This window comes from Macrobrachium nipponense, chromosome 20, assembly GCF_015104395.2.
Source record: "Macrobrachium nipponense isolate FS-2020 chromosome 20, ASM1510439v2, whole genome shotgun sequence".
In the NCBI taxonomy this organism is placed as follows: Eukaryota; Metazoa; Arthropoda; class Malacostraca; order Decapoda; family Palaemonidae; genus Macrobrachium; species Macrobrachium nipponense.
The window spans coordinates 50960219-50984746 of NC_061089.1; the positions used below are offsets into that span (position 1 = coordinate 50960219).

Below are 24528 nucleotides of genomic sequence, written 5' to 3' on the forward strand. Positions count from 1 at the left end.
AGTTTGTTTGTGCGTGAGCGTGTGTCCGTGTGTTTCAAAATGAAATACTAATATATACAAAAAGTAAGATAAAAACTCAAAATTGTACTAAAACGTACTGAGTCAGTAACCCATTTATACCATACCCCGAACATCACGGCGGATAATTCCATATCCGGAAAACCTCGTTCACAGCCTAATTGAAAACCACAAACGTAATTTTCTCCCCTCGTCAGCTTGCCTAATTCCTTGTTGCACCAAACAACTTAAAGACATCGACTTTTTAAAGAACTGATGCAGATCAAATGCTTCATGACTTTGAAAGTAAATTTTCTGAGCCATTGAAATTGGTGTGTCTGAGAGACTTTTTTTTTTTTTAATTATCATCCGTAGGTTGATGTTAAGTGATTAAAGATTTTATATAATATTAATTGTTAGCTACTTTCCCCAACATTTCTTTCTCTAAGTACAGTTTTTTTTTTCAAATCATTTTAATAACACATTGTCGTGTTCCTTCGGCTCCTGGCTGCCCACTCCAACTTGCTGTCCAACCAGTTTAAACATTTCTTCGTTCAACTATAGGATTTTCTCCCATTCCCACCTTAGTTAAGAGCTTCTTGTCCCATCTCATTTATTTTCTGGATCTCTCGTCGTCCTGCGACTTCAACTCTTCGTTTTCCGCTGTCTTAGGCGCTGAACGGCGGAAAGTGCCTCAGAGCTTCTCTTGATAGCGTAAATTTCACAAATTTCCAAATTTAATCAAATGATTATCAAAAGCCAGCAGATTTTCCCAAGACTACATACAATCTTATTTGTTTCAAGGCCATTGTGTCGCTCGAATGGCTCTAGGCACGTCCGGAACACCCAGGGAACGCCAAGTCTTTCGCTCAGTCTCAATGTATCTGGAAGTGCCTGGCATAATTTCCCGTTATTATGTCGCCATGTATTCATATTTGTGATAAATACCAATTTCTATTTATATTTAGTATAATACTATTTAAAGAAGTCATTAACTTAAATAACCTAAGAGGTGCGGGCATGAATGAATCACCGAATTGTGGAAAATTAAGCTATAAGACTACTTGCCAACTCGCGTCACAGGATTACACTGCCACAATAAAACTCTAGATTAGTTGGGACGCAGCCTTGGCTTTGGGAACCTCGCGTCATGTCAGTGGATTGAAGTGGTTCTGTGCTGTTGGGCGTTGCAGTCCGAAGCCAAGCGTAGTGTAAAGAACGTCAGCTTTTAGGAAAAAAAAATAACTGTGTTAATGAAACTTTGTTGAGGTGTTTTTTTTTTTTCTCTCTCTCAAGGTTGCAGTCTGCCTAGGCCTATCTAACTAATAGTAGTATCTGTAATCTGCGAAAGTTTTTTCCATTTCCGTTTTATGCATAAAACAAGGTAGAATTTTGTGTTCCATATTTATTGTTCGTTGATAAGATTTAATCATTGATCTGACAGTGTTTGTAGTTAAAAACAATCGCGATTAACGTAAATGGTGTAGTAGTCAGTAAAGTAGAGCTTGTCTTATATCAGGAAACCGAGAAAAGAGGCAATTGTTTTAGTTTAATACTGTTACTATTTTTAATATGGCAAACAGTATTATCTGAGGAAATCACCGAAGTTAGTATGTTCTTCATATAATAAGATTAATAACGACTGATAAGTTATAGCAGACAGGTTTGAGGGCGGTGGCACCAGTTACAATGAACTTATTTTTCTTGGATGCTCTCAGCGGAAATGATGCACCATGTAACAAGAGGAAAGCAACTGTTATGACGTTCGTAATCCTGAAGTCATATCCGCGAAACTGAAGAAATTTCCTGAACTTTATTGAGGCTCCATTTTTGTGAATGTTTCCCACTGATGAAGGCTTATATTGTGTGTAGTGGATTCAAGCGAGTTGAAGTCTCATTAGTTATTAGTGATTTCATTTTCAGTGTAGCTTAACCGAATTACCGACCTTTTCACGCAGGAATTAACCAGATAGATTAAAATGGGTGGAAAAAAGAAGCAGAGAGAAGATCAGGAGGCAAAAAGTAAGTACTAGTTTCTGATTATCGATCAATCCATCTACAGATGTATTTGTCCGTAAGAGTAGATCATGGTCTACAAAGAATCGTGCTTGGTTACGGCATCTAATAACAGAGCTCTCTCACTCTGTACACTTTTATTTATTTTATCTTATAGGGAAGGTTGGAGCGGGCGTTTACAAATTCCATGAGTTATATAGGTTCTCAGACCTCATTGTGATTAATTTTATTTAAACTTTAATTTTAAACCTGCGATTCTATGGCAAGTACAGTTAACGATAATGAAGCCAAATTCACATATTATAATGTACTTTGCTGTTGCTTAAACAGCTGATTTATACTCTATATTTTTATGCATTTATTTTTACCGCATCTTTGGTTGGTGTTTCTTTTAAATTTACTGGCCACTCAGAGCCATTTTCCTATTAATTTTCTGTACTGGACCTTTCAAGAGAATCTTGAAAAAATGTAAATTGGATGGAGGTGAATACATGATATGTGTATTTTAGTCGTCTTTCATGCTTAAAAGTGTATTTTTCTAAAGATAGGTACTTTATAGATATGAGCAGTTAATTTTAGTAATGTTGGGCACACATTGCAATATTTTTTTCATAACAAAATTGTGGAAGGTCGTTGTAAAGAATATCTTTTGGTCCTCAGTTAAGGTGTCGGTTTTAGGAAGCAGTTTGTTGCTTATGGTGCAATCGTAGAACTTATAGATATATTAACGTGATCTGTAAAGTAAGCTACCGACAACGTAGCCTACTACTATCGAATGAGTCCATTGACATGTTGTTTCTCTAGGGCAGAATCCTGTGACGTTTGTTGTACTATTTTGCCTCGCGACCAACGCGATTGTTGACATTGGACATGATCTAGTCCATAACTGTATTAAGTAGGTGTAGATCGTTGTTTTTCTATTTTTGTTCTGTCAATAGATTAATCCTAGACGCTGGTCCAGGTGGTCCTTGAGTGAGATCTTGAACAGAAATGTAAGTGTAAGCCTAATCGCTAGGGTATGGAGTTGAATAACGACAAGACCTTTTACCACAATCTCAGTGCAACGTTCATTGTATGATGTCTATGTTTGAAAAAATTTGTCCTATAATTTTGGATATTTGACAATATTTAATATTACCTTCAAACTTTTTCTCACAACTGCTCTTTAAATCATATGCCCATGTGATGTTTATGGAACTCAAGGCAGATATTCACGTTGTTTACAAGACAGGAAATCAATAACATCCGGGTTCGTTATCTAAAGGAAGTTAGCCCCCAGTATAGTACAAATGGCTTGCCTGGTCGTTTTGATCTTACCCTCGGAAGAATTACATCTTTGTCTGTAGTGCCATCAGATTCAATTATTTTATAGATTCCTCAGCACATTAGTTTTTTCATTCTGTTTGTTGATAAACGGGAAGAGAGGCCGTAATGCTATGCTGAAGTAGTACGTGCCCCATTATAATATATATATATATATATATATATATATATATATATATATATATATATATAGTATATATATATATATATATATATATATATATAATAATAGGAACAGTATGGCCAGCAGAAAAACTTCAGCATTTTTCAGTTATAAAACTTTATTTTTATCTATCACCTACATTGTTTCGGATACAAATCCCATCTTCAGGGCCAAAAAACAGGAAAAAGTAAAATTCTATACATTAGGAATCAGACTTAAATTGGGCACAGTAGTAAATTATACTTTAAAAGTAATTGTATAGATAGATTAATTATCATTACATCAGTGAACTTCGAATTTTAGATAAAAATAAAATGGTAACTAAATGAACAAGAGATTAACAGTAAAGAGCAAAGCTTCTAAGGCACAGTGACACTTCCAGGAGAGAGAGAAAAATTTAATTTAAAAAATTTATATTAACACAAAAACCACACATGAACAACTAAGAAAATTACATAATTACTAAAGACAGGAAAAAAACATTTAACATTAATCCTAACAAGCAAAAATTTCTGCATATGATTACAAAAGATGAAAAAATATAAAGGTGAATCAATCATATACAGAAATTTTTGCCTGTTAGATGTTTTTTCCTGTCTTTAGCAACAATGTAATTTTCTTTAACAGTTTTTTTTATTTAATTTTTTTCTCTCTCTTGAAAGTGTCATTGTGCTTAGTAGCTTTGCTCTTTACTGTTAATCTTTTGTTTATTTAGTTACCGTTTGGTTTTTATCTAAAATTCGAAATTCACTGTTGTAATGATAATTAATCTATCTATATAATTTTTTTAAAGTATAATTTACCACTATGCCCCACTTTAGCCTGATTCCTTATGTATAGAATTTTAATTTTTCCCTGTTTTTAATCTTGAAGATAGAATTTGTATCCCGAAACGTGGGTGAAGGATAAAAATAAAGTTTTAACTGAAAAATGCTGAAGTTTCCACTGGCCATATTGCTCCTATTAAAGATCCGAATTTCCAGAAGCGACAATGCCATTCATTATATATATATATATATATATATATATATATATATATATATATATATATATAATGAATGGCATTGTCGCTTCTGGAAATTCGGATCTTTAATAGGAGCAATATGGCCAGTGGAAACTTCAGCATTTTTCAGTTAAAACTTTATTTTTATCCTTCACCCATTTCGTTTCGGGATACAAATTCTATCTTCAAGATTAAAAACAGGGAAAAATTAAAATTCTATACATAAGGAATCAGGCTAAAGTGGGGCATGATTAAAACAAAAGGCAGGAATGAAAAAATAAAAAATGAAATGGATAAAGAACGGGCAAACTGAAAAACCGCTTTAAATGAGATAGACAGTAACACGTCTTATCTTAAAGGCGGTAGGAAAATAACTGATGGGTCACAGGTAGCCGTGGGCATTCTGGGTATACAGTGCCCGTGACCTGGTATAGATGCATTAGTCCCTGGATCTCACAAGTGTAATTTTAATTCTACGTTTCCAGCTTGGCGCTAGTAAATCCTAATGTTAAGACGAAGGTTTGTTAGTTTATGAAAAATACAAATTAGTTACAAATTTGGTATATATTATATATATCTATATATATATATATATATATATATATATATATATATATATATGTTGCCCATATGCCTTTTGTTTTAATCATCCCTGGATTTTGGCCTGACTAACTCCTCCATTTTGAGGTTAAAGCTTAAAAAAACCATAGAACCCTGATTGAGAAATTAACTTCTAAAGAGTTACGTGTAACTAGGAACCTCCCCTCCCCCCACATATCCCAATAAGTAATTGTAGTACTCGCTTTGAAATTCTTCCGTAATTTTTTAATTCTTAATATTTTTCTCGATTTAAACGTTTTGAACTTCTGACATATCAAAACCCTAAGAGTTATGCATTGTTGACATTGCGGTTTGTTAACCTCTGCAAAACGCATATTTTTCGTCTTCTTTCCCACCGTTATCCATACATTAAAAGGGGTTGGTTGCCTGATGCGCCTTCTCCACTGCCTTCTACCAAAGACATCATCCTCCACCAAACCCCTCCGTATCTTCCTTCACTTTATCTCGGCATCTAATTCTTTGTCTCCCTCTCGATCTTCTTCCTGTAACAGGTTCTTCCCAAGCCCTCTTCACTCCCTCCTCATCATCCGTCTTTAACACATTCCCATACCATCGCAATCGTCTCTCTTAATCACCACTGAAGTCTTTACCAGTGTTGCCTGCTATTCATATTTCATTTTCCAATCTCTCGAGCAGCTGTATTCCCATAATCCACCGCAGCATTCTCATTCTGTTCTTTCAAGCTTTACTTCTTCTTTACTTCTTAGAGCCTGTTTCTGACCCATGCATTAACACTGGTCATATCACTGTGCTGTAATACAGAATGCCTAATTATGACGAAATATAAATTTCTGTTTGATATGGTCTCCATAATTAATAAAACATTTAAGCACATTAGATGAGATGATCTTTAAACATTCATCTCTGGTTATATTTTCTTTGAACGTTTGCTAAGTTGAGCATTTGGATAACTAGTCATTGTTTATATTTGAATGCACATAGATGTAAGATTGAAATGTAGAGATTTATTGTGGTAACAGTGCTGATTCTTGTTTACAGTGGTATGTACTGAAGCAGGCAAACTAGCAGTAGCAGTACTGTTTTTTGTCTTCTTTTGTAGCTGTATCCTGTACTACTGTGAAATGTTAGATGTAGTCTCAATTCCTTATTATACAATGAAGAATATTATCATGTCTGTAGATTGTTAATCATGTTCTATTTTCACTTATGAGTAAATCCAGTATGTTTGAAGTGTAAGCTGTTGAAAGTAAATACTTCCTAGAATATGGGGTATTGTTGGATCATTCCGTTGTTGTTAACTAACTTTTTCCCCTCAGTGATTTGCTAAAGAATTAGAACAAGTCTGCTCAGGAGTTTGTTTCATTTAAGCATTAGGTATTTTTTATGTAAATGTGCGATTATAACTAATACTTACTTTTATATTTTTGCAGGAGAGCCTGTGCAGTATGATCCAGAATTCAAAGGCCCCATCAAGGATAGGTCTTGTACAGATATTCTCTGCCTTCTGCTTTTTATAGCATTCCTTGCAGGATGGGGTGTTGTAGCAGGATTTGGTAAGTTTATGGCTTATTTTAACATTGGGTGTACATAATAGGACTCAAAAAAGTCCTTATCCTTAAACCAGGGCATTGCAACTTAATACCTTATACTGGAACATGTTAAGCTGTCTGAATTTGGATTTGCGCAGTCAGCCACTAATGCACTTAGTTCTTATTTTTTAGGAATTTTTTAAATTTATTAGTTTTGTTTTTAGAACAGTAAATATCTTTGTTTGAATTAGACTCTGGCTGTCACAAAAGTTCAGTTGAGGTCTCAGCTTGGGGCTGAAAGGCTCTGTCTTAAACCCTTCAGAGAATACCATTGTCTGACCCAAGACATAATGGAGGATAAGAATTGTCTTTGAAAAGGAGACATATCATAATGCAATAAAGACAACACTTGTTAAAGGAAGAAAAATTACCAGTTACTGCTTTGATTTTCATGAATTGGTGGGTCTTGCGTATATCAATCATCTTACGACTAATTTGGTATCGTCTCTGACCTGTTGCTCAGTATAGTATAAACTTAGGTTAAAGTACAATTGTCTTGACTTAGATAAATAGGTTATTGATAATCTTCTAGGAAAGCTGTTCAGGAACATCTGTAGCATTTTTTCTTTTGCTTTAGGGATAAAGCTATTTTAGGTAGCTATTTTCTGGACAGTTCTTCGAGGAAGTGCAGCCAGTTAAAGCGGGTACACTAGTGTAAAATTATTTTTAATTGGGAAAGAAGAAATTGGTAGTATTCAATCTACATCATGTTTTCACTTTCTCTTTATCGGTGTAGACCTCTAAGTTGTTAGGGTTTAAAAATTAAAAGCTCTAGCATTAGGAAAATTATGACATTATTTGCATGAAATGGAGATTTTTAAATTTTCCATCATTGAGGGAATTATTATTCTGGGAATTCATTATAATAAAATATTATGATGCTGTGCTTCATATTTATCTTTTTCTATGCTAGAGGGGACTATCATAATTATAAAATATTATTCACAGGTACAGTATTTAGAAAATGTGAATTTTATGATAACTTTTCATTGATTCCTCAGCGGCCTTCAATGGAGACCCATCTCGCTTGCTATACCCGACAGACAGCTTGGGTCGTGTTTGTGGTAAAGACCCTGAAGTGATCAACAAGACTTACCTTCTTTTCTTTGATCTGACAAGATGTGCTTCTCCAAAAGTCATTGCAACTGGTTGCCCAACACCACAGGTCAGTTGTAGACATTAAAAGTCCAGTGCATATGACCCCTATACCTTTGAAGCATAGCAAAATTTTGAAGATAGCCACTACAGCAATGTCAAGAGCATATTACTTTATCCTCTGTAGTATTTCAGAGTATGGTAGTTTAGTTTCCATAGGGTCTCCTTTTAGTCATGGGTTTGATACTATGGATTTGTCTCTTTCCACACATACTCAGCTGTTTGTTTAATTTTTCTAGGTTTGTGTAAAGGAGTGTCCCCAAGAAAACTGGTTTTACAAACCAAGTCCAGATAATAGTATTCGATCGAAACTAATTTGTATTGAAGGCGTTAATGGTGTTACCGACCCAAGGGAACCATCTGACTTAGTGAAGAATGGCATTTGTGCATATTATTATGTGCAGAGTAAACCTTGTAAGTAAAGCATACTAATAAGTGTTTTGACAAACTTTGGTCAGGTTACTTAGTAAAGATCTTATATCTCAGTAGCATATGACTGAGGAGATTTAAAGTGAAATGTTGCAGGTTTACAATGGTAATCTAGATTACACAACCATATGCAGATCTATTACATATTTAAGTTTAGATGTTTAAGCGATATTTTGCTGTTACGTATTTAAGTTTAGAAGCTTTAAGTGATATTTTGCAAATTATTTGTTCACCACTATATTTAGATATGAAAGTCTGTCATTGGATAAGTAAGATATTGTAACGTTATATGCAGCTATTGTCTCCAATATTTTTAAGTATAAAGATTTTACTTCCATTATAAATCTGCATGGTCATGTTCTGTGCATCATTTATAAAATTATTGCTTGGATACTTTATACATATTTTAATGTTGGGATCTTGCTAACCAAAGGGCAGGTAGTTAAAGCTGATAAAAGTGCAAATATCATGAAGGATACATAAAGAACTTTTTCTCATTTAAGGAGTATTCTTAAAGTAACTATGCCAATGGTTTTAGACCCACATTATTTTTTTAAAGATTCATCGAAGTAAAACTTTGAACAGTAGCACACTGTACTAATATACCCAGTTTCTAGAATAAAGTACATAGGCTAAGGTTTACAATAGAGAATGATGGTGCTAATTAATATTTGGATGTTAAGCTCGAATGTTATATGGTTGGACTGATTCCTGTGTCAGGGAGATTAGCTTAAATTGTTGCATGTAAAAGTTATTTCTTTATTGGTTGGTGACCTCAGAATAGATTTTCGTACTACGATAATGGATTTTGTTGTGTTTAAGTATATTATGAGGGGATGTAATGTCATATTGTAATGCTAGTGACAAAATTAATTGTCCTTACAGTAGGTCACATGCAAAGTCTAGAAATTAGATATGATGGCCATGTGTAACTGATTAACAACAGTATTGATGAACAAACTCTTCTGCTAAGTCCTTTTTCAGAATGGATATTAATTAATTTTTTCACATTTTAAACAGGAGGTAATATGGTGCAGTTCTCATACCTTAGTGATTAGTTCAAGTAACGTAATATTCATTATATTTTAAATATCTTTGTATGAATATTTTCAAGTGTTAATTTACTGAATATTTTAGATCCTGCCGACCCTCAAAGTTATGGAAACCAAAAACTAAAAAAATTTTTAAGCAAAAACCTAACTCATGCCTTGAGCAAGGACTCAAATTACATTTAAAGTTTTCAAGTGTCTCTTTTAGATAGTCTTGGAACAAAGCAACCTTTGGTAAAGGAACTGAATTTTACTTAAATAGAGATTGTGCCAGTCTGGTTCCAAGAGGAATTAATTAAGAAATAGTTAAAGAAGACAGTGTTATTTAAAAAATTTTCAATAAATATTGGGCTAGAAATTAAAAACTTAAGTGAAAGCTTCATTAGGTAGATTAGATAAAAGTATGGGCAGGATTGAGCTCCAGTATGTGTCCAAGTTTTTACATGGGAATATGTAGGAAAAAAAAATATTAAAAATGCTAAATTTATACTTGCTAGTGCAGTAGGGTGCTCTGATTGAGCCTTTGGGGTGGAGAGGATCATTTTTATATCTTAATGCCATGAAGGGAAAACTTGAGGTACAAAGGGTTTGAAAATGGTGATAATCTTCAGTATTTTCATTCTGGCATTGGAGTAATGAAATGAAATAGTACAGTGTTTTAGTAGGTTTTAAATTCTCTCTCTCTCTCTCTCTCTCTCTCTCTCTCTCTCTCTCTCTCTCTCTCTCTCTCTCTCTCTCTCTCTCTCTCTCTCTCATATGAAGTTTGTCAGCACATAAGAATCACATTTAACATTGGCAGCAATTACACCCACTCCAAGAAAAACTGTAAGACCACTCATATATATATATATCAAACTCAAACTATGCAGAGAAAGGGTGAATATGGTTAACAGAAGATACAATAAAATGTGGTGAATCTAACCACATTTACTGAAAAGCTCCTAGACATGGCATGAGTTATGTCAGAATTTCATTGTAAGTTACTAGGCTAAAAAAAACTTTTGGCTCATTGAAATCCAATCTTCTAGGAAGTTCTGGAAAATCTTGCACACAAGTTTCTTGGCTTTAAGGGTTAGTAACAAGTTTGCTTGTAGTTTGAGAGATTTGCTTAAAGAGTAGGATCTTATTATTACATTATTTTTTTAGCATTTTCTGTACTATTTTGATTTGCTCCATGAAGGTTATTAGATTCTATTCTCTGATATCATAAAAATGAAACTTTAAATTGTTATTTTGACGATTTACTGAATTGCTGTTCTACATAGTTAAATGCCTCTTGATAATTTCAGATATGCTCGTTACTTTTTGCAGGACTAATGATATTGATAACTTAGCAAAAATATGTTATGGTGCTGTATTTTCAGTGGCTCGTAGATGCATCCCAAGAAACGTTACGTTCTTTGCTGATAGTATCATGAATTCTATTGACGCAACATCCGGCCTGTCCAAATTTGAAAAATTTGAATATCTTTCGAAGGCAATGAAATATGTTTTCCGATTTGCCAAGTTCCAGGAGGTATTTTTTCCTCTTTTGCTACAAGATGTTCAGCTTAACGAACTAACTATAATGCACAGAGGTTCACCTTTCTTTAGCAGCATCTCTAAAATTCTTTCATTCTCTCATAACAATGCTAATAGTACATACTACATACTAATATACTTGTATAGTGAGGTTGATTTTGCAAATACTGTACCAACATTTTTTCATTGCTAGTAGTTGTTCATTTGATTTTATTTGATAGATCTCATTCTACTGCGGTTGCAGCAGTTATGCTGAGCATACTGACTGCAAATGAATTACATGAATGTATAATGCCAAGCTACTATGAGATGCTTCATCAGTATTTGTAAGATGCCGTGAAGTACTGTGTTTTCAGAACTGGTTTTGGGTTCTTTATACAGGTACTCATGGAAACTTTCTCAGTTTAAATTCTGTATACTAAGTTTTCACTGCATGTACTTCAAGGGCAAGTGAATAGGTGATTGCTGATGATAAGGTCATATTGTATATTAGTAATTTTTTATGGAATTGGAAGCAGTCTTACATGCACTTCACAATTTGCATGGGTGTTTGGCCTTAAGGGTGTATGGAAACTTTCTGCATTAGCCAACTTTTACATTCTTGCTTTTTTCCTTGCATAGAGTTTTATGAGTACCCAGAATTACAGTAAATATTGAACCAGTAGCCTTTATAATTAATAGATCCCCATTAAATTAGGTTTTAAGATATAACTAGGTACCCAAGGTAGCAGCATTATTGGTAAGACTGAAGTGACAGACTTATCAAGGTGGAGAAAGTTTCCTTGTAAACAGATAATACATGTTTATATATGATGAACTGTGAACTTTTTATTCATCAGTATTATTGCAATTGCTCTAGTGATATTTGAAATGTGAGATACCAAATAGGCACATATTAGAATACATAGACTAGGGGTAAAGGAAGTATAAGGGTTCTGCAGTTTTCCAACTTAGATATATCATAATTTCTTAAATTTACAGGTTTTTATAAGTTATTTTTTTAGCAGTGGTTTGATAACCTATTTTATGATGATATTCTAAAATATTTTCCTGATATTAGTAATTTGATGTTATCATTTATTATTTACAGGCATAGTACATGATGCAAGTTTGCATCTTAATGGAAACAAGTTTAATTGTAAATATAATTGATCCAAATAGGTACATATAAATTTTCATTATTACTTTTAAGCCAGAAACAGAAGAATGTAGCTGGTTTAGTCCCCTTATGCTTGCAAATTTCAGGACACAGAGGCATTATTTCCCATTGTTACACATCTGTGTGAAAGCTAGGTTATTGGTTTTAGTAGTTTATGCCCTCGTAGGTGCTGTTAGTGGTAAGCTGCTGGGAGTAATGCTAATAGCTTTATTTTGGGAGCTTTGCTTCTAAGTAAAATTGTTAGAATCTGTAGTCATATATTTCATCTGAGTAATTAGGCTTAGGCTGAATTATGCAAAAGATTCATTGATCTGATAATTTAATTTATTTTTGTTTCGCTCGTGTTCATGATTACTTCAAGTTCTGTGATGGTTTTTGAAAGATAAGTGTTGGTTTTTTAAACTGTTGAAAAAGTAAATGTACCTTTGCAACTAATGTATCATTGCTGTTTTTGAGGTGGTTTGTAGATGTATACCAAATGAAAATACTGAACAAATTCAATCTGCTTTGGAGATATTGAAAGATTTTTCCATTTTACCATGGTACTTAGGAAGTGTTTTTCATGGTAGGTAAGATGTGATCATTGTAGTATAGCATTAAGATTCATCATATTTAGCAATGTATATTAAGTACATATTCAAGTTTTTGATAATTTTCATGATTCATTTACCAAGCAAACTAACCTTTCAACCATTGTGCAACATAAAGTGCCTCTGCCAAATTCTGCCAACCATCCCCCTTTGTTTTCTCAGGTAGAGTATCCCAACTGATTTCAGATTTCTCCAGCCATCCCTCTTGTGCTCTTTCAGGCAGAGCAGCTCAGCTGATCTTAAACTCCTTTTTGTTGGCACTAAAAGCTTTTTAAGGCTTATCTTGAAAATTATGTATTAAGTGGAATATTTTTTGCATAAATTTACATGAAGCTGGTATAATTGTTGAAATATACGGAATCTTAACTCAATACTGTATATACATTGCAGAAAGTGTAACTAACCATTTTAATTGTAGCAAGACTGAAATTAGTTATGCTCATGGTAAAAAATAAATAGATTTTGTATAGTAAATTAGAGTATGCAGTACATACAGCAATAATTCTGATGCTGATAAAGACCAAACCTGCATTAGGTTCATGCATTCATCAATATAAAAAAATATATAATTAGGTGTTTTCATCAACTTTTCCCTTTATAGGGTACAGTACCATTGTCTACCCTATTCTCTTTCAGCCTGAACCTCTATGAGATCTAGTTCTTTATTTACCCCTTTCTTGTGATTTTTTGGGGTCTTCTTACAAGTCATAGTTGTGTTACTTCTATATGTACCTCGTTTCCTCATTCATTCTCATTACATGCAAACATCACAGTTTTTTTTCCAACCTCATGATACCACACCTCTCCACCAATTTCTCATTCAGAATACAATCTTCCCACTGTACTGCAGCCATGAATTGTAATGCTTTATGGTCTCACCTTTTGAAAATGTCCTCCATTTTCCCTGTTGCTGCCCATGTACTATTGTATCAAGATGTATTACAGACCTCATGTACCCGTTGCAATAAGGAAACTACATATTGAACAGAAATTTCCCCCTGATATTGGATCTTATTCTTAAGGAAGTGTTTCAAATCCTGGAAAGCTGAATAATGAACTGGACTATGTGCATATTAAAACTAGCAGGTGATAAGTATGTATGTATTGCTTACTGACCTAAAGGCACTTAAGTGCAGTCTGTAGCTGATGAATGAGTTACAATTGTTTGCACTGGTATTTAGCTCATTTCATTCGATTCCAAAGTTTATATCTTAATTTCCTTACAAAACCAAAGGTTGCAGGTTCTGATTTATGAGTTGCTAAAACATTGCTATAATAATATGTTGAATCTATGGAGTTGCTGAACTGTAAAAGTAGTAAAGTGTAGGTATGCAAGTTACCCTAATGGCCTTAGAATAAATTCATTTATATTTTGACAAATTTCTGAGATTATCTTGAGGCTCATTATTTAATGGAAATGAAAATTATTTTTAATTTTCATAATTGGTTGGAAGCAATGTAAGCGGAAGAGTGTTCAATGCTTTTAACCTGATTTTTCAAAGGAAAAATACGTATCTTACCATTTTCCATGGCAAATGTTGGGTGTTCATACTTTTTATGGTTGAGGGTAATTCAAGTGTGCAATTGTGGTTGGTAGCTTGCCATTAGAGTTAAAGGCTTTCAATGGTAGTATGTACTGTATAGTATTTATAGAAACAATTTTTTGCTTAAGAAGAATTTCAGATCAAACATATACTATGTACTGTGTATATTTGGTATGCAGCATAGCCGTTACTGACAAGAATTCTAAAAAAGGATTTTTGTTGTAGTGGCAGGACGTTGCATTCCCAAAGTCCCTGCTGGAAATATTACAATGGGAGGTGCAGCAATTCTGAATGTTGATCAGGAAACTGTTACAGGGAAGCTACTTGCAGATGCTTCAAAATACCTTGCAAAATTCTATCAGGCCTCAGAGGTAATGAGAAAGGTTTGGTGGCTGCAATGACTGATTCATGTTTTGGTGGTTATGTTTGTCTATTAAAACAGCTTAATTTTTTCTTAATTTCTTTTTGTAGTCAGGCCTAATAATATGCTGTTTTTTTTTTTTTTTTTTTTTTTTTTTTTTATTTCTGAACATATTTTGGAAAATGAATTCCTCGGCCAGTGGTTATATACTTTTCAAGACTGTTCCCATTTTTTTAGGCCTTCTTTCAGTTTCATTCAAACCAAGGTATAAAGTACAATACATATAGTAATGTAAGTACTTTTTCCTTAATATTGTATATATATTTGTGTCCTGCAGAGCTTCAGATGTGTTGATTCCAATTCATGCATTTATCACCTGAATGTGCCACTGCATTTTTAAGAATTTGATTTTATTTTTGTATGTAAAACCTCTATAGCAGAGTTTTATATATATCAAACAATATTAAAGTAGTATACACATTCTAATGCTGTTTATGTAGATTTGCATGAAAGCTTCAATAAAACTGATGAGTTTTAATATGCTTAGCTAATAATTAGCGCTATACTATTTGTTTTGCTTGCTATAAAACTTATTTGCTTCTTATCTTTAACTATATTTTCTGGTATGCTGTGCACAGTAATGTATGCAATGCATGTATCTGTTTGTTTTGTAGTTGTAGCAGTTTATTATTTTTAAAGATAGTAGGTATATAATGTCATTCCAAGGTATGGGTTTCTTGTAGTTGTGATTTAAAAGGTAAGAGGAAAAGTTCATTTTGCCTAGTAAAGAAGAAGAATTTTGAAGGAAATGTCACATTTTGAAGAGTGAATATTGTCGGAGGCTGCTCCACAGGAGATTTTCTTTACATGAACGCATGAAATTTTCATAAGCTTTTTGTTTAATAATATGGTACAGTCTTCTGAACATCATCATTGATATAGCTTTATTTGTTCATTTTGTAAACTTTAATTTAGAAAACCATGTGAAGTAGAAGGAAAGTTTTGAGTATTTTTCCAGTCTTTTAATTAATGTAATAAAAGAAGTCCCTACCCAGTATTGAGGCTCATTCACCAAGGAAAATGTGGAAAGTCTGAACTCACACCCGTCTATAATACCTGACAATAGATAATGCATACAGCTAAGAGCACTGCTAATCTAAATTTCAGTAGCCTTCAAAGAGAAAGAGGAGAAACTTAGAATTTGGACAGGGTAACAGAGTGGAAATATCTGGACAGACATGAGAGAAATATGTGTGGGAAAACAGGAACTGATGGGAAGAATCAGTGGATATGGAGTGTTGAGAGGAGAATAGTTGTGGTGGAATGGAGAGGTGCAAGAATCAATTAAAAGAAGATCAAAAGCATTTAAGAACTGGAAAGTAAGCCATGAACAGGGTGCAGAGGAACGGTACAGAGAAGAGTAAAGAGATGCATGAAGGAGAGTAGGTATGGCTATTGGACGAGTAGAAGAACAGTTGAATGAAGGACTAAGGATAAGAGAAGAAGAAAAAGATATACGGTATATAAGATTTCAAACTTGAGGAGGGCAGAGACAGGATTTGGGTAAATTGGGTGTCATTAAGGATAGAGATGGAAATAGTATATTGTATAGAGATGAAGACATTAAGAAAAGAGGGAGAGAGTATTTTTAACAACTTTTAAGTACTGAAAATGAGAGAGTGGAGGTGGGAGAAACATGGATGATGGAGGGACCAGTGATGGAGATGCAGGATACAGAAGTGAAGAGACCATTAAGTGAAATGAAGAATGGTAAAGCACCACCAGGTCCATCGGAGTTCCAAATTGAAATTCTCAAATTACTAGGTACAGAGGGGGAGAAATGGATGCTGGATTTATTGAAAGCTATACGGGAAGAGGAAGTCATGCCTAGGGACTGGGAGGAGAGTTTAATGGTATATATATACAAGCAGAAGGGAGATGTTGTGGATTGTGGTAACTACAGGGGAATTAAACTAACAGAGCATGGATTGAAAGTTTTAGAGAAGATACTGGATGAGAGATTAAGAGAGATTGGAAAGATCAGGAAACAGCAGTATGGATTCATGAGAGGAAGAGAGATGGTGGATGCCATCTTCATAGTAAGATAGCTACAGGAAAAGAGGCTAAAGGGAAACCAGAAGCTCTATTGTGCATTTATAAGCCTAGAGAAAGCATACGACAGAATCCCTAGAGAAGTAATATTTTGGTGTTTGAGGAAGAGGAAAGTCCCAGAAAAATTTGTTAGGCTGGTCGAGATGATAAATCAAAGAATGAACCCAAAAGTAATAACAGTAGTTATGGAAACAGAAAACTTTGAAGTTAGTGTTTGATTACACTAAGGGTCAGCATTAAGCCCATTTTTGTTTGTACTGGTCATGGATTTGTTAAGTAGAGAGATCAGGAATGAAGAGCTGTGGGAGTTGTTGCACGCCGATGATCTGGTGATTACTGCTGAAAATGAGAAGGACCTACAGAGAAGGGTTGGAGAGTGGCAAGAGTCTTTAGAAAGGCGTGGATTAAAGGTGAATGTGAATAAAACAGATTTTGGTGAGCAGTAGGGAAAATAGAGACAGAATAGAAATACAAGAGAGAAGAGGCATGATTATAAAACAGACAGAAAAGTTTAAATAGTTAGGATCTACTTTAAGCCAGGAGGGAGGATGTGAGGTTGAAGTTGACAGTAGGATAAAAGCTGTGTGGGGGGAGTGGAGAGAGGTAGCTGAAGTAGTATGTGATAAGAAAATGCCAATCAAGCTAAAAGTCAAGATCTATAGCACAGTGATAAGACCAGTGTTAATGTATGGATCAGAAACATGGGCTCTAAGAAGAAAAGAGGAAGTAAAGCTTGAGAGAACAGAGATGAGAATGGTGAGGTGAGCTGGAATTATTGGAATATCACTGCCTTAGAGATTGGAAAATTATGAAATAAGAAGAAGGGCAGGCTTTCAAGATTACAGAGGTAATAAGAGTCATGATTGAGATGGTATGGGCATGTGTTGAGGATGGATGATGATGAGGGAGTGAAGAGGGCTTGGGAGGAACCCGTTAGAGGTTTACAATCTTTGATTGTTTTTAGCCGTTTTCCAGCTAGCACTAGAAGATTATCCTATTGTGAAGACCTCAGGTATGTTAGTTATGAAAAATACAAATCGATTAAAAATTTGTCATATGGAGAGGGAGGCAGAGAATCAGATGGCGAGATAAAGTGAAGGAAGATATTGAGAGAACAGGTTTGGTGGAGGGCGATGCCTTTGATAGAAGGCAGTGGAAAAGGCACATCAGGCAACCGACCCCTTAATGTAGTGACAACGGTGGTAAAGAAGAAGATTTAGTTAGTCCCTGATGAAGAATTGCTGCCATAGTAGAATGATAAGTCTCACCAAAAAAATGTTCACATCAGAATTGAAAGCAGTGTTGCAATTTTTAGTGATCACAGTAGCGCACCAGGAATATGTATTCATAAACTGAGATTCTTAAAATTCTTTTTGGCGTTTTTTCCATAAATTATTCAAATTTTCCAATACGTAGCTCAAGCATGCTGAATTTCACTCATTAACACAGTAGGTTTTGAATAGGCCAGCTGAATCTCTTAAGGTTAGTTGAAACAGGTCTCTTACTACTGTCTTTTAACTTTTTTGCAGATTTTTTAAATGAATGGTACACAGAAATATACTTGTGTAAATTTATAATTCAGTGATTTAGAATATTTATAATTTGAAAGGTTACAATAATAAGTTGGTTTCTAAAGACTGTGTAAACGTGTTTCTGATTGTAAAGCTCCTATTAAGTTACTGAATCCTTGATTTTTGGATTAGCTAAGATTCATGGACTGCTGTTCATGATATCACTCTTTGCAAGTTAAAATTAAATCTTCATTTTGTGGATTTGCTTTCTTGTTCTTCTTATGAAAAGTTTTTAGTATAAAACATCTGTATGTACAATTTATAGTTATTGTTTATTGAAATTCCACTTTTTTCTGAAATAATGGTAGTTTTGATTTGGTAATTTTTTCATTCATATGTGAAATTGGTGGAGAGGTATGTTACTAACTTGCTTTTATGATACAGGTAGCTGAGGGAGTTTTCCAAGATATCAAAACAACATGGTGGATCATCTTGGGAGGATTTGTTGTGGCAATGCTTGTGTCTTTCTTGTGGATATTCCTTCTAAGATTTATATCAGCAGTTATGATTTGGTTCTCCCTGGTGGCATTTGTTGGACTTTCTGGATTTGGTGAGTCAGTTCTTTAAGCTGTATCTTTTTGCTATTACTTTTCTATTTAGAGTAGTATATGATATGGAGATCTTGATGATTGTCACTTAGCACATACAACTGTCTGATATTACTACTACTAATACTATAGTATAAATGATTTGTTCTTACAGTTAACAAATTTTACTTTAGAACACAGTTAACAAATTTTACTTTAGAACGAAGAGAATAACAAAGGGTCTAATTAATATTATAAAGTTATAAAAGTCAGGGCTTAAGACCTGGTGGTAGGTTAGGACCTTGCTTGAGTCATGTTCACCACCCCATATTTTCATGTCATCAGTGTCTTCCAATTTACTTAGTAGGAGGTCAGTAAGGGGAAAAGAAAATTTTATTCTTCCAATATATTATTATACACTGTACTTAGTTTCAGTTTACATGTTTGAGAATAATCAGTGGAAAGTTAGAATGATTATCTTTTTTTCTGAATTCAGCTTCACATTGGTTTACAAGATTTTTGGATGCTAAACTCTTACCTTGCAGGTTGTTATTACACCATGAACAAGTATCTAACGTTGCGTAAGGATGGAACCATAAACATGACCATGCCTGAGATTCAGTTTACCACGGAGTTCAGCAAGTATGGAGAATTAGAAACAACATGGCTCATTTTGTTCATCATCACACTGACAGTCTTCTTAGTGTGCTTGTTTGTTCTCATATTTTTGCGGAAGCGAATCAACATAGCAATTGCTCTTATTGGACAAGCTAGCAAGTAAGAATATATAGATTTCCTTTAGCTTATGCAGACACTTCAACAATCTTAACTATCTTGTGAATTTGGGTAAAATAACTCCCAAGCTAAACTGCTTGTCAAGTTTCTTTAACTCTTCATAATTACAGGGAGTAATATATAGATTTACATATGTAATTAATTCTTACATACAGTATTTTCTGTATGAAAGAAAACCAGGGACGAAGGAAGTAAAATTAAGAAAAACAAAATTAAGAAAATGTAATATTACATAAGTATCCATAATTATTATATTTGTACATATATGTTAATAATGCAGATATCAAAATAGGATGAGAGAAGGAGGAATGGTTTTTTAGCCAACATTTTACTCTGAATGAGAATACAATTAGTATGCTTTTGGAGTATCATAAATTTTAATGATATGCTCCTTCAATTGCAGGGCTGTTGGTAACATCATGTCAACCTTGTTTTTCCCTATTATACCATACATTATACAGCTGATAGTTCTGGGATTCTTTTGTATTGTTGCCTTGTACCTTTCATCTGCGGGAAAAGCACAGTACAGAATCATGTGCCCTAGCACAGGATGTAAATGCGAAGCAGTTGGTATAAAGGTGAGCAGCATTCTCTTATGGGTTTCATGAATTGTTTATGCTAGCTCCCTAATCAAATACTCAAGAATAATATAGTGGATACGTACTGTTCAGAATTTGCACTCTCAGTTTGTGTAATTGTAAGGATTTTAAAGTAATTTCATACTTTGATTCATTTAGCATAATTTATCTTTTAATTTGTCATATTTAACCAAAGTTTCCGTGTAGTCTGAATCCTGCAATACAGTAGATCTAATTGTGCTAGAAGGATCTGAAAGGTGCAGAATCAAGGATTTTACTTTACATTTGTTATTTATATATTCATAGACCAGGTTAAGATTTTTACTGTAATTATCACAGGAAAATGCTACATGTGACTATAAGACCTTCAGTAACACATCGTGCCCAGAAGCCTCATGCCAGTTCTTTGACTATCATGTAGACCCAAATATTCCAAGGCTTCATGTAAGTAGTACCATGTTTCATGATTAGTCCCTATGGCACCAATAATATATATATCATATTAAGAATGATTATAAGAGGGATTGATGAATTACATATCTGATTTTATGTAGCATTTAGTACAGGGGTGTGCTTGCTATAAAATTTAAATGGGGGTAGCTAAAAGGGACAGTTTTCCTTATTGTCCTTATTTTTGTACACCTGTGAACCACCATTTAAGGTACTACTATTTGTTCTTCAACAATCATGAAAATTCCACTCGTGAATTAAACTTTTACAGAGATGAAAATTTTCTTTCGAGTATATTGTATGAACAAATATGGCAAAACATTACAAGGGTAAGATAGTATAGGCAGCGAGCTGCTTTTTTATATTAATCTGTACTACATATTTTTATTCAAGATAGGGTAAATTATGTAAACAATTAGTATAAGACATAATTTACAAAATTGTACTACAGGTACACAATCCTTTATCCGAAATTCTTAAAACTGAAAAGCTCTAAAAACCTAAAACATTTTTAGAGTAGAGCATCAATTCATAAGTTTGGTAGTTAGTGTGCTAATGGCTGACCTGAATCATTTGGGTGTGTGCTGCTGCTACTAATTATTTTCCTTATGAAATCCCAAGAATTGACCTTAGAAAATCCCCATAATTGTACATCTGCCAAGCATTAGAACCCTAAATACTCTCTCTCTCAGGGGTAGTAGTACATCTTTGGAAGAAACAAACAAATATAAATTTTGTTGTCAGTTGTGTAGACTTCTGTATAAAGGATGTGACCCAGGTAAACAAATGGATTAACATTCTTCGAGAGACTAAAGAGATGAACATGCTCTCTCTCTCTCTCTGTGGAAAAGATACTGGTAATTTAAGTCTCTTTAACCAATAGGTATTAGCACATGCACACACTGTGTGTTTGCATTCATAATGTTTTAAAAAATGTGTAGTACAGGCAATACATCTTGGGAAGACAAAAAAACAAACAAATATTGTTGTCAGTCATGAGGACTATGAAGGGTGTGACCAGCAGAAATGAATTGAACACTCCTCGAGAGATTAAAGAGATGAATTTTGTTTTGAAGGTATGCCAACGCAGCTTAATTAAATATCTTCTGAAGCAAAACAAATTAGTTATTTTGTTGTTGAAGAATCTCTGAATCAACAATTTTACTCTCAGAGTAATGCGAAGGAATTCATTCTATTCATGTAATCAGTAAAATACATGCACTATTAAAAAGTATAGTACTTTATTCAAAACACATGCACGTGCATCATCATTAGGTCATCGTCAACTTGATGTGAGCAAAACATTCTTTCTCAGACAGATTACAGCTAAAACCTGATTGGCTGGCTGGTTGTCATAGAGATTTGTTAGCCAGTGACAGCCCTCTACTTATGTTCTGTGTATAGACATTTCAATCACAATTGTGTACAGCACTTAGTTTGAACGTTGCCATGATCATGATTATTTGACTGCTGATGGCAAAAATTATGCAATAATTTGCTTTATATAATTGTTACTTCATAGAAAAAAATGTAACTATAATTTTAACTTCAATACAATGGTATAGAAGATCCCACACAGTCACTCGTAGTGATATGTCATCACTTGCGAATCTTGTTCCCAGACCGTCCTCAAATGTACAACTGCAAACTGATGATGGCATTAGTAACAATAAAGAACATCCCTCTCCAAGATGGATATAATGAAATTTATTTTATAGTCTTACTTATTGTATCATTAAAAGTCACAAGTTGAATGACAATTATTTAGATCATGTATATTTTGAGCGCCTCAGTGGCGTGGTTGGTATGGTGTTGGCGTCCCACCACGGTGGTTGAGAGTTCGATTCTCGGCCATTCCATTGAGGAGTGAGAGATGTGCATTTCTGGTGATAGTTCACTCTCGACTGGTTCGGAAGTCACGTAAAACCGTTGGTCCCGTTGCTGAATAACCACTGGTTCCAAGCAACGTAAAAACACCATACAAACAAACGTATATTTTGCATTTTACGGAATGGTTTTGTTGAAAAGAAAATGTGTTAGTAAACATATGTTCTTAATTGTCCCACTGTTTTATTATTGATGATCTTAAGGATCTCACATTCATTTAACAGTATATTAATATAGATAATAATAAACTTTAACGAATTAATAACTATATTGAAAAAATTTGGAAAAGGAAAAAATAATGTTTTTGCTGCAGTAGTGATGTTTGATTATGCTCCTGACCCCACAGTTCCAAAATTCGAAAATGTCCAAAAACTGAAACATCTGGCCCCAAGGATTTTGTTTAAAGGGTTGTGTACCTTTACTTTTCAGATAAAATTGCTCCACATTACTTTACAGATAATTTTTTTATGTTTTAGCCAACAAACTTGAGCATAAAAGGCTGGTTAAAGTGAGAGGTTGTAATTGGCTAGAAGGAATGTCCTTGATAGGGGAAGCCCCATTTCACCTATCACTTGCTTTCATTAATTTAATGTGTGATTTGGACAGTCTTTCTGGCGAAGCTCTTCCCTTTTCATTTTTATATTATGTTCCCATCACCCATGATATGAAATATTTTCCATGAGACTCAAGTAATAGAGCACTTATTATGTCTTGAAAGTTTCTAGTATCCCATAGAAACAGATGCCACACATTGGTTTTTATTGGCTGGATTGCAAAATGTAGAAGAAATAAAGAATTTTCAGTGTCTAGTGTGCTTCAGAAAAATTATTAGTGAAATTCTGGAAATCTAGATGATATTTGTTAAACTATTCACATACCTACTTAACTTTGAGAGCAGTACTTAGAGGACAATAAGAAAGAGTAGTGGACAGAAATTCCTGGACTGTTTCTATATAGGAGTATGCCAATAGTAAGAATAAAATTTCACAAAATATACTCACAAAATGTGTTTCTCCACACAGCAAAGATATGGATATCACTTACAATGAATATAGAGGTGGTTTAAAATAGGCAAGGCTATAGTACATTATTGAGAATCATATTTGGAATGCATGAGGAAGACCTATTACAAATCCTCAAGTTCTTTAGAAGGTATTTTTGATCTCTGCTTGATTGGTTTCTGTCTTGACTTTTTTTCCATTCCCTTCAGTCTCATCCTATCTGGAAGTTCAGTGTTTTTACTTTATCTTGCTCCAGTTTCCACTTCTCATTAAAACAACTTGAGCTGAGCCTTATGCTAGTATAAAAATGTGACTTGGTGGTCTTGTTGAATTCATGTAAGGTAATAAAAATCCTTCATGTCAGAGGAAATTGAGCCAGTTAAAGGGGTGATTCGTGAAGATCTTATTCCATTACTGTTACCCAGCAGGAACTGACTTGGTTTCCTTGAACTGAGGCACATACAAGAATTGGAAATATTTTGATGTGGTGGCAAGGTGGAATTCAGAGAGCTATGCAGAGATAGGAGGCATATTGTTCCATTCCCAAATCCATTTTTGATCCCTTGAAAATATCGAACCTATTTTATTTTAATGTTCAAGGTAGATTTCAGTTTAATTCAAAAGTGAAGACAGAGGGACTATGGTATGTTTCTGTGGAGGAAACAGAATTTAAGTGTTTTGAATATTAATTTTAGACTTTAGAATTATGTATTTCAGCCATTTTCCTTACTTTCAACTGGGAGGAGCTTCCCAAAGCATATACTGTTTCTAGTCACTGAGATTTTGATGTGCAAAGTTAATAAAATTGCATATATGTATATTAAAAAAACATATCTTCATATTAGGTGTATCATTTCTTGGTTGCCATATTTCTTAATTGCATTTAAGAATGAATAGCCTTATTACATATACGTATAAAATTTTTTGAATATAGAGAAATGTTTTTATGGGATAAAAGAAGCTATAATTCATACTTGTTTATACTGAAAGCTGCTTATGACTAATTATATAGGTACTCTGAGATCCTTTAATTCATAAATAGCAATCTTATCAAGAAGATTAGTGTAGATTTGAAGTTTCAGGCTCTGTAAAAAAAACTGTTCTTGACATAAATTGAAATTATCGT

At 33.9% G+C, this 24528-nt stretch overlaps 1 protein-coding gene across 11 annotated transcripts in view; it reads left to right on the forward strand.

The window, feature by feature from the left end:
• Positions 1 to 24528, forward strand: part of LOC135225739 (choline transporter-like protein 4) — a 116577-nt gene that overhangs the window by 54534 nt on the left and 37515 nt on the right. For 6 of the 11 annotated variants that reach the window (XM_064265151.1, XM_064265203.1, XM_064265137.1 and 3 more), the window contains 8 exons: positions 6515 to 6637; positions 7675 to 7838; positions 8068 to 8242; positions 10671 to 10822; positions 18549 to 18714; positions 19237 to 19468; positions 19890 to 20064; positions 20404 to 20508. In XM_064265151.1, the coding sequence (XP_064121221.1) occupies positions 6515 to 6637; positions 7675 to 7838; positions 8068 to 8242; positions 10671 to 10822; positions 18549 to 18714; positions 19237 to 19468; positions 19890 to 20064; positions 20404 to 20508 (1292 nt within the window). Of the gene's footprint in view, positions 1 to 1092; positions 1267 to 1308; positions 1382 to 1955; positions 2020 to 6514; positions 6638 to 7674; positions 7839 to 8067; positions 8243 to 10670; positions 10823 to 14345; positions 14492 to 18548; positions 18715 to 19236; positions 19469 to 19889; positions 20065 to 20403; positions 20509 to 24528 lie in introns of those variants that run through there. The other 5 variants (XM_064265172.1, XM_064265162.1, XM_064265183.1 and 2 more) reach the window with 5 other exon arrangements.